The sequence below is a fragment of the Kryptolebias marmoratus genome, linkage group LG1, assembly GCF_001649575.2.
Source record: "Kryptolebias marmoratus isolate JLee-2015 linkage group LG1, ASM164957v2, whole genome shotgun sequence".
Lineage (NCBI taxonomy): Eukaryota > Metazoa > Chordata > Actinopteri > Cyprinodontiformes > Rivulidae > Kryptolebias > Kryptolebias marmoratus.
The window spans coordinates 4,555,770-4,570,598 of NC_051430.1; the positions used below are offsets into that span (position 1 = coordinate 4,555,770).

The window sequence follows — 14,829 nt, forward strand, 5'->3', positions numbered from 1 at the left end:
CACTGACCGACGTCATGACGTCATTGATTTAGTTGTTTAACTTTCAGTTCTTTCCTCGACTACTCTTGAAAAACATTTTTGTTGTCTGCCACCCGCTTAACTCCCAAAATGTTCCGCCACATTGCTAATGCTGCTCCTCAAATTGTTTCTTCTTCTTCTTCTTGATTTTTATTGGTGGTTGATAAACAACTGAAGGAATCAATACCGCCACCAACTGGTAAAGAGTGTCTGCTAAACTTTTCTCCTTCTTGCATTTAGCAGCGACTCGAGCACATTGCTGCCCCCTATATGTCAAGAGGACAAATAACACATTTTCTGTTCAAATTGCCAACCCGCCACAGTGGCGTGTGTGTTGATCAAATTCAACGCCACTTTAAATATTTACCCACATTTGGCCGGTGGCGGGTGCTAATTTCCACCGCTGGCTGTACTTCTGATGACCTCATTCCTAATCCTATCCATCCTTGTCTCTCCCAAAGAGAACCTCAACATCTTCAGCTCTGTCACTTCCTGTTCTGTCTCCTGTCTTTTTGTCAGTCCCACTGTCTCCAAACCATACAACATAGCTGCTCTCACCACTGTCTTGTAAACCTTTCCTTTGACCTTTGCTGCCACCCTTTGTCACAAATCACTTCTATCCACTCCATCCTGCCTGGACTTTCTTCTTCACCTCTTTACAACACTCCCTGTTTTCCTGGACAGTTGACCCTAAGTCCTTGAAGTCCTGCACCTTTGTGACCTTTGACCTCCTTGTAGCCTCACTGTTCCACCTGCGTCCCTCTCATTCACACACAGGTACTCTGTCTTTCTACGACTGACTTTCATCCCTTGTTTTTCAAGTGCATACCTCCACCTCTCCAAGCTCTCTTCCACCTGTTTCCTGTTCTCACTACAGATCACAATGTCATCTGCAGACATCATAGTCCACAGGGGTTCTTGTCTGATCTCATCTGTTAGTCTGTCCATCACCAGAGCAAACAAGAAGGAGCTCAGAGACGATCCTTGATGCAGTCCCACCTCCACATTTAAGATATGTGTCACTTTGTCGCCTCGTGCTGAAAAGTGCTATATAAATAAATGTACCTACCTACCTACCTACCTTCTACAGCACACCTCACCACTGTCCTGCTGTCCTCATACATGTCCTGCTGTCCTCACCACTGTCCTGCTGTCCTCATACATGTCCGGCTGTCCTCATACATGTCCTGCTGTCCTCACCACAGTCCTGCTGTCCTCATACATGTCCTGAACCAGTCTAACATACTTCACACTCTTAAAAATGCCATTGAATAATTGAGTCAGAAATCTCACTGCCATCTCTCCTAGACATTTCCATACCTCCACTGGTATGTCATCAGGTCCAACTATCTTCACCTTCTTCGTCCTCTTCAAAGCTTTCTGAACTTCATCCTCACTAACCTTTTCCACTTCCTGGTCCACAGTTTCTATGACGTCTACTCTTCTTTCTCTTTCATTCTCTTCATTCATTAGCTCCTCAAAGTTCTCCTTCCATCTTCCCATCATTCTCTCCTCTCTTGTTAGAACATTACCATTTCAATCTTTAACAAGCCTAACCTGCTGCACATCCTTTCCAGTCTGGTCCTTCTGTCTTGCCAGTCGATACGAGTCCTTCTCTCCCTCCCTAGTGTCCAGCCTCTTGTACAACTCATCATGCACCACCTGTTTTGCCTTTGCTATTTCCCTCTTTGTCCTACGTTGTATCTCCTTATAGTACCTTCCTACCTGTCTCTCTAATCACTGTGGCTGTAGTAGTCCAGTCATCTAGAAAGTCTATCTTACCAACCAGAGCCTTTAACAGCTCCTTTCTGAACTCCTCACACGTTCTTCCTTCTTCAGCATCCACTATTTGATCTTCTGTTCTGCCTTTACTTTTTACTGTTTATAGGACCAGGTTTATAATAATTATTATTTATCATCCATGAAGCCTTTAGACGTGGACATTTGAGGCTGTATTCTCAGATGTTTTCTGTCATAAAGAGAGCTCTTGCACAGGTGTCAAAATAAAGCGCTAGCCCTCTAAAATTATGGAAACTAAGGGCTCAAGACACCAACAACAACTCTGTTACTATTTGGAGAGAAAATATGTCCCACAAATCTTTTGAAAATTCAAGCAACCAGACTGACAGCAGAGAAACCATGTGGTTGGAGACTCCCTTGTGAATGCTGTTCACCAACAAGTCTCCAACAGTTACAGCCAAGTAAGATACTGGCTTAAATTTGAATAATCTGAAACTAATTTAGCATTTGCAAAAAAAACAACTTGATCCCTAGATCCCCTGGCTCTCAACTTTATGTATATATATATATATATATAAAAAAAATAGCTGATTGTGATCCACCATAACACATTCAGAGGTCTAATGCTTAAAACAACCAGAGTGTCTCTATCATGAACCAAAAAGTACAGAAATCATTGTGTTGTTTTAGAGCCAAACGATTGAATGAAGCTGCAAGTTACGTGCGATGATTGATTTTTTATCTTTGAGCCCAGCAGATAAGATTACAAACCACCATGCACTCCAGCCTCTAACTTTATTCTGGCTTGATGTTTTTTTTATTTGGATAGGTCTGATGTGTGTACCTTTCATCTCTCCCATGTCCAGCGTCCTACCCAGCTGCTCTAGCAGATCAGCCCTGGTGGCATTCTTCTTGTGCTTCTTGCCGTCATAGTGCTGCTGAGCCATGCCAGGGTTGTTGAACCAGGCGTTGCATAACTGGCAGTAGCGATCGGAGTCGCGGCGCTGTCTTGGGGATGTCATGGGAGATATTTCTGGGGAGATCTTTACAGGACTGGGAGATGCCTCTGATGGGGGAAAAAAAGAAACGCTTTATGATAAAAAAAATTAAACACTTTTGTTTAAAAAAATTGTAAAAAGGAGATCTAAAGTAAAAAGAATTCTTCCTTAGTTATAAAACTCCAACATGATAACATTTCTCAGGGTGTTCATAAAACATTTGAACAGGATATTAATGATCTCAACTGATGTGTACTCAGGAGGAGAAATCAAAAATACCTGATCAAACCCCAGTTATCTGAAAACTACATTTGTGGTTTGAGGAATATTTAGAAAACAAAGGTCAGTATATTTCACTTGTAAAAAGAAATCTGTTTTTTTTTTTTTTTCCATTTTCAACTTTACTGAATAACAAAAATAGCTGGATAATAAAAGAACAGTCAAAACCCTTTTTAAAATGTGGATGGAAATGTTTTTGCCTGTCTGTGTGTGTTTGACTGTGTAACAAAGTTACAAATAAAATCTGAAACAATTCTGTTTACTCCACTATGTTCATAATCTTAATTTGTTTAAGTATTTTATCCCATTGATGTCTTGTTTTAGAAATTTGTCAAAGGCGGAAACATTAAAGGACTTTGCTTCTCCTAAAACTTCCTCTCCTCACTTAACTGTTGTTGGTGCTCTTTCAGTTTTCTTTGTTACACTTGCTATTGAAGTTATAAACCTTTGGATATATTGTTTAATATTATATTTTAAAATGTTACTGTCACATTTATTTTTCATTTTGACTAAATAAAAGTTTTACAGATGTTTTTATTTCCCCATTGTAAGCTGGTTTGGCACCATTATCTGTGTAGTGTGTCTTCTTGTTGTCAGTGATAGCTCTAAGAATGATTTACCACCATTCCATTGTGTCATTTTTATTTTGTACATGTAGGAACCAGAAGTGCAAGAAACAGAAGACAAGTGATGTGTGTTTTATTGTCTTGTGCAGGTATATTGTCGATGTTTTGCTAGTCATGTGAAACACTGTTGTTAGCTCTTTATTATGTTCTAGACTGCACAAGTGATGGCACTGTTGAACTTTTAGGGCACTACTTTCACTGTGTTATTAGAAGAAAAAGGGAAGATGAAGAAAAAGGGAACAGACAAAAGAAGAAACAGAGTTATCCAGTGATTGATTTTGAGAGTTTTATTAACTAATCTGTCCTATGGATTATGAGATATTTTGCTAACAGACAGGCAGACAAACACACATACAGACACAGGATAAAACCATTTGGAATAGACCAATAACATATTTTTCCAAGCTGAGAACAAGCACTTTGCCAAAACTGAGTACTGATATGAGTACTAATCAGTGACAGAGGAGGGAAAAGAAACAAAACAAATATCACACCATTGTCAATTTTATTTCTGAAGCACATAAAAACAACATTGACCAAAGTGCTTTACAATTCAGTCAAACAATGAAAAATAAGGCAAATAAAATACTGAAACACACCGTAAAACCATAGATTTATAAGTCTCAACAGTCTCAGTGATCCATATATGAAGAGGCAAACTGTTCCACAGATTTGGAGCAGCAACTGCAAAAGCTCGATGTTTTAATATGGATCTTGGAACATCTAAGAGAAAGTGTCTGGTTGACTGGAGTGCTCTTATGGGGGTGTCGATGTTAAAGAGAGCACATAAGAATGAACAAGGCCAGCCTTTATAAAATCTTAAAATCAATCAGGAAACGGACAGGAAGTCAGTGGCAAGAAGCCAGGACCAGGGTTATGTGATCATGTTTTGTAGTTCCTGTTAAAAGACAAGCTGCTGTGTTCTGCATTTACAACGCAGCAATGATTTATCTAAACTAATAAACAAAATGTTACAGTAGTCCAACTGAGAGGTAATAAAGTAAAGAATTACTTTTTCAAGGTCTTTGGAAGGGAGCTATAACTTCACCTTGGCAATGAGTCTTAATTGGAAATAACATCACAGAAAGCGAATGGTTTCATTCAGCCACGAGTGAAGCAATGGCATTCAGAATATCAGTACATACAGAGTTAAAAAGACAGGTGTCCTTCAGTAGACAAAGAGCAGGAGTGTGAGTTGTAGAAGACAGTCCCTAATACTGGTGGAGAAACAGGGCAGTGTTGGAGTTAATTACGCTTGTTGTAGTACACACAGATAATGTAGTATGTTCCTTTCTACCAGGGACCTCTGTAGTGAACAGAAAAGGGAGATGGTCCAGTGACAGTTCCACCAATATCCAGAGTGCAAACATTTAATCCATAGGACAGCACAAGAATGAGTGTATGTCCTTTTTTATGAGTGGCACCAGTGATGGACTGCTTGAGATTAAAAGGGTCAGTAATCATAAATGTTTTGACCAATGGTCCAGCCTCACAGCAGGCATGAATGTTAAAACCACCAAGTAATAAACAGCAGTTGCATATGACCCATCAAAAAATCACTAAAATCTTTAAGAAAATCCTTGCTGTACTTTGGTGGTCGGTAGATTGCAGTGCAGAAAAGTTTATCTCCACCATCTAAAGCTCAAAATTTAGATGAGACTGAGTGGGAATCAGCTGACGGTTAAAAGTGAATTTAAAAAAGAGATGCTTATCCACCTCTTTTACCAATGGTCCGAGGAGAGCTAAAGAAAGTACAGCCAAGAGGGAGAAGTTTAGAAAATGGAGTTGACTCAACAACATGAAGCCAAGTTCCTGTCAGGAACATAAAATCCAGTTATCAGGAGGAAAATAAGTCATTCAGAGCTAATGTTTTGTTGGTATGTGACTATTGTTCAGAAGACCAGATCCTTGTTGTCCAGGTCAGGTGCACGTGTCAGCCGGCAAAGATTCCTAATGTTTGCAGTCCCACCATCAGTATGCGGACGACTCTGATAGCAAATGGACTGTACTTACAGTGCCTTTATAGCCAACCAGGCCACGTAAATCACTGTACAACACAATCCGTGCCCTCATTTACCCAGCTACACACACATTCACATCCCTTCAAAGCTAATCTAAATAAGTCAATCTATAGTCTAATGAGTGGTTTAAACTCCATTCATGCACACGTTGGAGGCAATAAGGGGTTCAGTGTTTTGCCCCGGGACACTTTGACGTGTGACTGCTGCTGGGAATCAAACCAGGACTGGGAGACAAACTTTCTTATTGGAGGCAACTGGTCTGACCACTGAACCACAGCCATGCCTGACCTGACAGTAGGTCCAAATGAGCAGATGGAGTCACAGACAGAATCCAGCAATGTCTCAATTGCACAGAGCTGATAGTCCGACAAGTTGGATAGATGTGGAGGTAGTGTTGTAGAGCCCTTAAACCAGATATCAGAGGGTGGTATGTGTTTTACCATCATAGACCAACACAACAGAGACATCAGTGCAGAGAACACCAAAAAACAGATAAACAGTAAAAAGCAAGCAGCACAGACGTGACACACACACGGCTCGCCATGACTGACCTCGTCTTTGCATCTTAAGTTAAAAACCAATTTACATGTGAATCTAGTGCAGCACCTACAAATTTTACTCATTGTTTTAGATTTAATATGTTTCTCTTTGTTGCCAATATGTTTGTAGACACTTGTATTATGTGTTATATTTTCTACAAAAGTGCTAATTTATTTCACATATTTTTATTACATGTTTAAACTTGTTGATCTGATATCATGGTCGGCACAGGGGAGCAGCGGTTAGAGCTGCTGCCTCACAGCCAGAAGTTTACATGTGGGGTTTCTCTGGGTACTCTGGTTTACTCCCACTGACCAAAAACATGCATGTTATGTTAAATTGAAACTCTAAACTGTCCCTAGGTGTTTGACAGTGAATAATTGTTTCTATGTTCCCTGTGATGGACTTGTGACCTGTCCAGGGTGTCCTCTGCCTCTTGCACAGTGACCTCTGGAGGTAGACACCAGCTCTCCAGCATTTCGGAAAGAAAAAGCTGGTAAAAAAAATATGGATGAATGAAAGCCATGATATAAAACTGCATTTTAAAACTCTGCAGTAATCTGCTTCTGTCTGTTGGGGGCGCCTGTGAGCCGAGGTTGGATTCTTACGTTGCTGTTTTTCTGCGTTACTGAACCAAAATATTTAGCTAAACAAAACAGAAAATGAAGAGCACTGCACCATCTGCTTCTGTTTTTTCTGACTGCTAAAATGGAAGATTCCTTATTTTTTAAGTATAAAGTTTTCTCAAAACTAGACTTTGAATGTACTTTTAAATCACTTCACATTTAGATTCAAACTGTTTTTAACCCCTAACCTCTCAGGCAAGGGATTGATGACTTAATATGAAGCCTAATGCAAACTAACAGAGCTCTGCAGTGAATAGAAGATGTTTAAAGATGAACACAGACTTGTGTAAAGCAGGAGGGAGACAGACCCCCTCTCCTGCTCTGCAGCCTCCCTCTCTCTAAACTAAAAATACCTAAAGCTGTGCTCTGAAATAAAGACCAAAAACCCCAATAAACTGTTGTAGATCATCCTGGATAATCTGTTAAAGTGACGGCATTCAGATGTATCTATCATTATTTTATTTATTAAAGAATATATATTCAGAATGAGTGGTAATTGTTGGTGTGTGTGAACCTGATTCTGTCGGACTCTCTCACCACACATAAAACTCCCAATGTCACTGGCAATAATAAATACCATTACACTTCTTACAATTACTATGTAAGTTTATTTGAAAATCAGAGGAGCTTACTTTTTGTGTTAATTCCTCAAATAGAGTAGGACAGCAAGTGTTTTCCAAAGCGCCCATTGGAGAGTGGTGAGACTGTTGGGAAGACTGTGCTCATATGTTCCCAGGGTCTCTCAGTGACAGACTGCAGCTATTCAAACTCTATGAATGCAGCTCATATTGGTTTTTCAAATGTTTTATCAAATTTAGTATGTTTAAAGTGCTACATTTTGTCTCTCATTTTTGCTTAAGTATATCAAAACCTAAACCCAATACTGGTGTCAGGGCATCCCTTACAAAACATGATTGTCTTTTCATTTAGTCAGTGGGTTATAATGAATAGCAAAAGCTGCTTAAAATCTTATTAAAACTTAGGAAACCAAACAAAGATCAATGCAAAATAAACCAAAAAAAGCACAAGAGTAACATTTCTAAAGATACAAGAACACAAACAGTCAACAGCACTAAAAATAAAAGTTGGCCTTCGCAAGTGGACAGAGGAGAAAAGAAGACTTTAATGAGCTGTGATCAGCAGCCACTGTAATCCTCTGAATAACAAGCTGTTATCTCCATTAAACGCCCGAAGAGGAAAACCTAAACTCCACTTGGCGAAGGGAGGAAAGTGCCTGCTCGTCTCGGGGCGGCCCACTTGTGCCTTCATGCATCAATGACAGCATTAACCCCAAACGAGCACTGCGTTGCTTTGAGCCCTCAACTCAAAATGGCACCATCAGCTTAATCAGTTTTAACAGTCTAGTGCTCAGCTCACCCTATGTGAACATTTAGTGCTGTCCCATTACATTCCATTACACCAGTCAACATTTCAAATTGGAAACTGCAGGGAAAAAAACACCCTGCCAGGAAAGAATGGAGGTAGGCTTTACTGGCATTCAGCTGATACTTTCCTTCACAGGAAGTGCAGATTAGACAAATTACAAAAAAAAAAATTGGTATGGTGGCAATAATTAAAGAGCAAACCAGCCACTAGGGAGCACAAGCCAACATGTCTCTCGTGCCAGTTCCAAGGCCAGGTAAATGGTGAGGGTTGTGTCAGGAAAACACTTTTGCCAAAACTAACATGTGAGCTCACCAAGCGACACCACACTGGATCAGTCGAGGCCCGGGTTAACAACAACATGGTGTATACATGCTTCTGTCTAAAAATGTTTGTCAAATAGGCTGTAGAGAGACAGAGGTCAATCAGGGTGCAGATCTGGTCTGAAGTGAAGTGAAGGGGTCTAGTAATGTTGTAGGGGTCTGAGTTGACACTGCTGATGATAGGTCTGAGTGGTGCTTGTCCTTGTGTATCTTAGGAAGACCATAAATGCATAGAGTGGCCTCACTAAGATGTAATCTGTGGTTGAACCTTCAAGAAATCACTTTGCCTACAAAAGCTGGAAGTAGACAGTCTGTATCTTTCTTCTTGGGTCCCGCTTTAGCTCATCACAGGTAACAATATCACCTAATAATGTGGTTATTTTTCTGTGATAGTTGGATGTGCTGAGAACCATCATGTATCTCCCCTAGTCTACTGGAAAAATGATGCTGTTTGGGTCCTTTCTGAGGGATGCAATTGCCTTCATTTCCTGAAAAATAAGGTGAGAAGGAGGAGGTTTATCACTGTGGAGAGTTGCTGTAACTTTTTTCCAAAGCTGCTCTGCCTCTTCCTCAGCTCTCTTGTTGTTCCTTATGGCTGACTCAGGCAGTGATGAGGTCCAAAACTAGTATTTCTTGTGGTAAAATTTAGTCCCTTAGCCAGAACTGTGTCCTCAGGCTGTGTCAGCTTTTATTCTTGCAGGTATCTCACCCACTGATTTTGAAGATTTTCATTTTCTCCTCTGGTGTTTCCACACAGATGATCCCAAAACGGAGGTGACTTTCTGCTGTAAAGCATGAAATTTACATTGTTGCCATTTCTTGGGCTTCTCATATTGAGAAAATTGGGTTCTTCCAGTGAAGCTGGAAACTTCTTCTAAAAGCCCCAAAGTCAGCAGCTTAATGCTAGCCCTTTATCTGAAAGAGATTTGACGTCTTTTTAAAGTACAAAAATGCAAATTAGTCACTGAAAAACTGTTTACTGACATCTAAACAGCCAGGCTTAAGCTTTATATCAAAGGCACCCAACATCACTTTCAGTTAGATGTCATCTTGTTGATCTGCATCAAAGCAGATTTAACATGTCTGATCAATGACACACAATCTAAAAAAACATCCTATCATATCAACAAAAACACTGCTGGAGAGCAAAGACAGAACTGACAGATGGAAGAATTTTAGCAACTCAAAGGAGGGGAAATATTTACGGTGTTTGAAAAGAAGTTACTGAACAAAGAAAGGCAGTTATCATCCTCAACAAAGGCATGCTCCATGCACTATTTACAGACTATTTACGGTACTGGTAGGTCCTGATTTTATAAGAATATATTGCTTAACAGCATCTTTAATGCTAGGATGCTAAGCATGGCCTCCCTCCACCTTCTTGTTTTTTTATCCATCCAACAATAAACTGTTTTTCAATTTGGATGTCCAGCTGCCTAAACCAAAGTTTATTCTGTAGCAGTGCCAGTGGATCACAGTCCTTGCTCAAACCTGAGAACTCAGTTTCTAGTGTGGTGCAATAGCCTAATTTTGTCTTGAGGACAGTTTGTAAACGCCTAACTATGTGTATTTACACTATGCTAAATGTACCTACAGTATATGAACAAAAGGATTTGGACACACCTGTTAATTGATGAATTCTGGTGTTTCAGTCAGGGTTGGGCTAGGCTGAACTACAGTGATGGATAATCTCAATGCTTCATCATACCAAGACATTTTCAACACTTTGTAGAAGGCCATTTTCAACATGACTGCACCCCAGTGCACAAAGCAAAAACTGTAAAGACCTGGGATCTCATCAAGATTCATACTAAAAGTGTGCATATGCCCAATATGTAAAAATGGCATATGCCAAAAAAAAAATCAGGTTCATTAAACCATGCACACACACACCAACAAGCAATTTCCTTTTATAAATCACACCTATACCTAAAAGGTCCTGCCTCAGGTTCTGCCCTCCACACGCCCACATTCAGCCATAAATGGTTAAAGCAAAGCACCTCATGAATGTTAAGGTGTATTTAAATGAGCCAGTTGATCAATGTTTTTTCATGGTTACCAATGGCAACCACGGAGAAAAGAGCAAAGAAACAAAATTTCACTGAGGCAGAAATCAATGTGCTGGTGAATGAGGTGGAGAACAGAAAAAATATATTTTTTGTGAGCCACAGTAGCGGTGATACAAACAAAAAGAAGCGATGTGAGTGGCAACATGTCATTACCACTGTTAATTCAGTGAGTGGGACAGAGAGGACCAAGGCCGAGGTGAAGAAAAAGGGGTCAGATTTTAGGGTGGAGGCAAAAAAGCGACTAACTGGCCACCACCAGAGCGTGTCAGCCACAGGTGGGGGTAAGGAACCCGAACTGACACCTTTTGAAAGAAGGCTGGCCGGTGTTGTGCCAAAAAGTGATGGTCTGCCAAAAACTGATTGGGTGCTCCCCTGCGAAGGAGCACGCACAGGTGTGAGCGGTATTAAAGCGTGCCTCCTCTGCACTCTGGGGGTTTGGAAAGAGAGTCAGGAGGCAGAGCCTGAGGGGGGAGCCACTGTCCCCTCGTGTGTTAATCTGTGGAACACATCACCCTGGTGATCTGAGGTTAAAGTTTGATGATGGAGTGAAATTAAAGGAATCATAATGCAGAGTGGCTTCAATTCCCCACTTCACCATCTGTGTCGTCAGTTTCCCGTCTCCAAAACCAGCGTATATGGTACGCATGGCTCAGCGTTTACATGAGGGACAGCAGATTTTCCTGACAAGTTTGTTTTATAGATCACAAACTTTGCGTGGAAAGTAACGTACGCAGGTTTCAGGCCCCGATTTGTGCGTACGCCAGTTTTATAAATCAGACCCTGGTTGGATGAATTTGTTGTGAAAGAACTTCCACACAGAGCATTAACTTTTACCCTCTTGAGCACCCTTTGAACTGGAACAAAAATTGTGAACCAGACCTTCTGTCCCACTGTCAATGTCTGACCTCAATAATGTTCTACAAAATGAATGGGTACAGATTCCAACATTAGGTCAAAAGCCTTCCAAGAAGAGTGGATGCTATTATAGCTGCAAAAGGGAGACTAGCTACATTGGTGTGACCAAAGATTTTTGTCCGTATAGTGTAGCTGTACAAAATACACAACAACTTGATGACAATCATGGCAGAATAAACAGACGTCCCTGTATAGGCTCTGTACCTAAAACTTTGAATAAATCCTATGGTTAGAGTTGGTTAAGTTTCTTGAACTATCCTTTAGATATGCTGCCTGGAATTTAACTGCTGGAGAACATATCGATCACACTCTTCACTCTAGAGCAGGGGTGTCAGACTCCAGGCCTCGAGGGACGCTATCCTGGGAGTTTAAGGTTTCTCTGCTCCATCACACCTGATTCAAATGGTTTGATTACCTCCTCACCAGATCATCAAGTTCTCCAGGAGCACGGCAACATGTCATCCATTTAAACCAGCTGTTTTAAAACAAGAACACATCTAAAACATGCAGGAGAGCAGCCCGAGGAATGGAGTTTAACACCTGTGCTGTAGAGTCTTTACACTCTCTGTGAACCATTTTGAATTTGAAATTATTGTTGTCATTAAGCTGCTTTTTTCTGTTATTCTTTCCATAGAATCTACACCTGGACCAATCCTGTGTTTGTCTGTGTCTGTCCTCTCAAAACCCAGACGGTCAGGGCAGATGTCCTTTCACTCTAAGCCGGAGTCTGTTAGAGGTTTCCTTCTGTTTAAGGGGTTCCTTTCCACTGTCGCCAATGTGTTGCTCAAAAAGGGAGATTGCGACAAAGTGAAAATTTGATGCAATCTGCTGCCTTTGTTAGATAACTTTTACCAATTGGCTTTATATAATGTATTAATTCAGACTGTTCTAGATATAGATTTATGATTTGGCCTTTTTTCTTCTGTACAGTACCCTGAGATGAGTTTTGTTGTGAACTTAAATTATATACTGAATTGAATAATGTTTAGAGTCTCCCGTGTAGTTATTTTTCCAATTCTAGAAGTTAGAAGCAATACTTCCTGCTGCTTAGAGTCAATGGAATTTGACACACTGAACATAAAAAGCCTCTGGTGTCTGAATGATTCACTTTGTGTGTTCACTGACCACAACACTGCAGCAGCATACTGTTCTTAGCTTGAGGTTAGCATCTGTTAAAATGTTGTGTAAAGCAGTGATCACCAAATGGTGGCCCACAGGGTTTGAGGTGGTGAGGTGGGGTAGAGTCACCCACCCACTATGCACTAAAGGATGAAAACAATGTGAAAAGAGGAAAAAAAAAGTGCCAGAGTATTTAGGATATGTTTTATGGGTTTCTAATTTGAAATCAATCCAAAAGTGATAATAAAAATAGGTCACTTTAATCAGTTTTGTAATATTTTTATTTACTAATTTATGTGAGGACTAAATGGAGTCCTTCTGAGACTTTATCGGTCTGACAGATTAATTACCACGAAAGACACAATATGATGCAGAACCTCAACCTACAGGGTGTGTAGCTGGGACTTTTGTATCGAGGGTACGGCCCCACATCACTCGCCTGCAGACTCTGGCTCCTAAATTACAAGGTGACGATAACTCAAAAAATAACCTGACATTTTAGCTTCAAATTTTAATAATGGGAGAAGGCAGAGATGCTCCATCTATCTTTATTAACGTCAGTGGTGTTTCCATGGTTATTAAATGGACAGAGTGGAATGTGGGTCCACTCTTTAGTATTCAGCTGGTGTGTGACCTGAATAGAAGTGATGACAAAACAGAGAACAGAGTTTATCTCTCTTTATTGGAGGAAAAGTTTGCCGGTTAGAGGAGGTGTCACCTTTAAATCAGGGGCAAACAGAGGGATGATGGTCAAGGTTGATAAATCTAAGTGAGACATCTTTATGCAGGCAAACGTGTTAAATGTAAAGTCACAGAAAATACAGTTACAAATGTGTAAAACCATGTTTACATAAATACAATAAGAGCTACACACTCATCCATCCATCCATTTTCTTTACCCGGTTATCCTTTCTGGGTTGTGGGAAGCTGGTGTCTATATGCAGCCATCACTGTGCGAGAGCTACACACTCATAATTCATCATTTATTTATGTGTAATTTTGTTAATTGTGTTTATTTTTCAAGTACAGCTACAACTTAAAGATTACAGGTTCTAAAATTTAAGTCAAATAGTCAAAATAGTTTCATCTTTGTTCTGTTTTTGTCATCCTCACACAGGTGAACTAAATTCAGCCTCTGTATGTGATCATTTTCCCCTTTTAAAACTATTTTAACTACTTGTTACACAGTGTGAGACAGAGGACCACCTTCTGCTTGATGACCAACATATCTGTTGTTCAAAGTGTAAAGTATTACTGTTAAGAGATGAAGACAATAATTGTTCTGTATCTGGTGATGGAATGGTTACTCACTGACTGTACTTCTATGAAAACCTCAACTTTCAATCAATACTGACACATTTTGAGGCAAGGAGGGTTTTTATTCACCTACTTGATTCATAGATTGTCTCAGGGTCTCAGGAAACTCATGGTGCACTGTGACTGGCTGACAGATATACACCCCACTGCCTCTCTCCCCCATGTAACACTCACAGATCTGTTTGTATACAAGCAACCACAAAATGTGTTGTAAAATTCACATGTGCAGTAGGAGAGTTGCGCACTCTTAGTGGCAGATTTGAGAAGTTGTAATCACTGAGCGTAGTTGTATTTGAAATATAGTCACAAATTTAAAAATTACACACAACTAATTGTTGAGTTATGAGTGTGTAGCTCTTACTATATTTAAGTAAATTGCAAAATGTAAATTTTACAAAATTGGAACTTTTGTTTGTGACTACATTAGGAAAGTATTTGTGTAAAACCTTTTTGCTGATGAAATACATTTTTCCTATAGGTGCTCACAGGTTTTTCAACAAATTTACCTTCTTACATCTGGCATCTAAACTGGTTGATGATACCTTGTTTTCAAACTCTGTTTAATCACAGCATTACCTGCATGTTAATATGGACTCGAACATAGAACTAAAAATAGCTGCCTTTACTCAACAAAGACAGAAAAATATCCTCCAAAACCACTCTGAGAGAAACATAGAACTTTGTTTGAGTCCTCAAATTTTACTGATGCTGACATCTCAGATTTTTTTTATTTTTTTATTTATTTTTTTTTTCAGGGAATGAATCATCACAGCCTGATGGTCCAGATTTATCATCATCAAGTCAAGGAAACAGTCCTCATGCCATGTTTTAGAATCACTGGCGGCGCCAGGGGGG

The 14,829-nt window shown here is 40.0% G+C and overlaps 1 protein-coding gene across 1 annotated transcript in view; it reads right to left on the reverse strand.

Annotated features, from left to right (window-relative positions):
• Nucleotides 1-14,829, reverse strand: part of zmat4a (zinc finger, matrin-type 4a) — a 208,688-nt gene that overhangs the window by 50,657 nt on the left and 143,202 nt on the right. Inside the window, exon 5 of the mRNA XM_037975212.1 lies at nucleotides 2,603-2,824. Within this exon, the coding sequence (XP_037831140.1) occupies nucleotides 2,603-2,824 (222 nt within the window). The remainder of the gene's footprint in view (nucleotides 1-2,602; nucleotides 2,825-14,829) is intronic.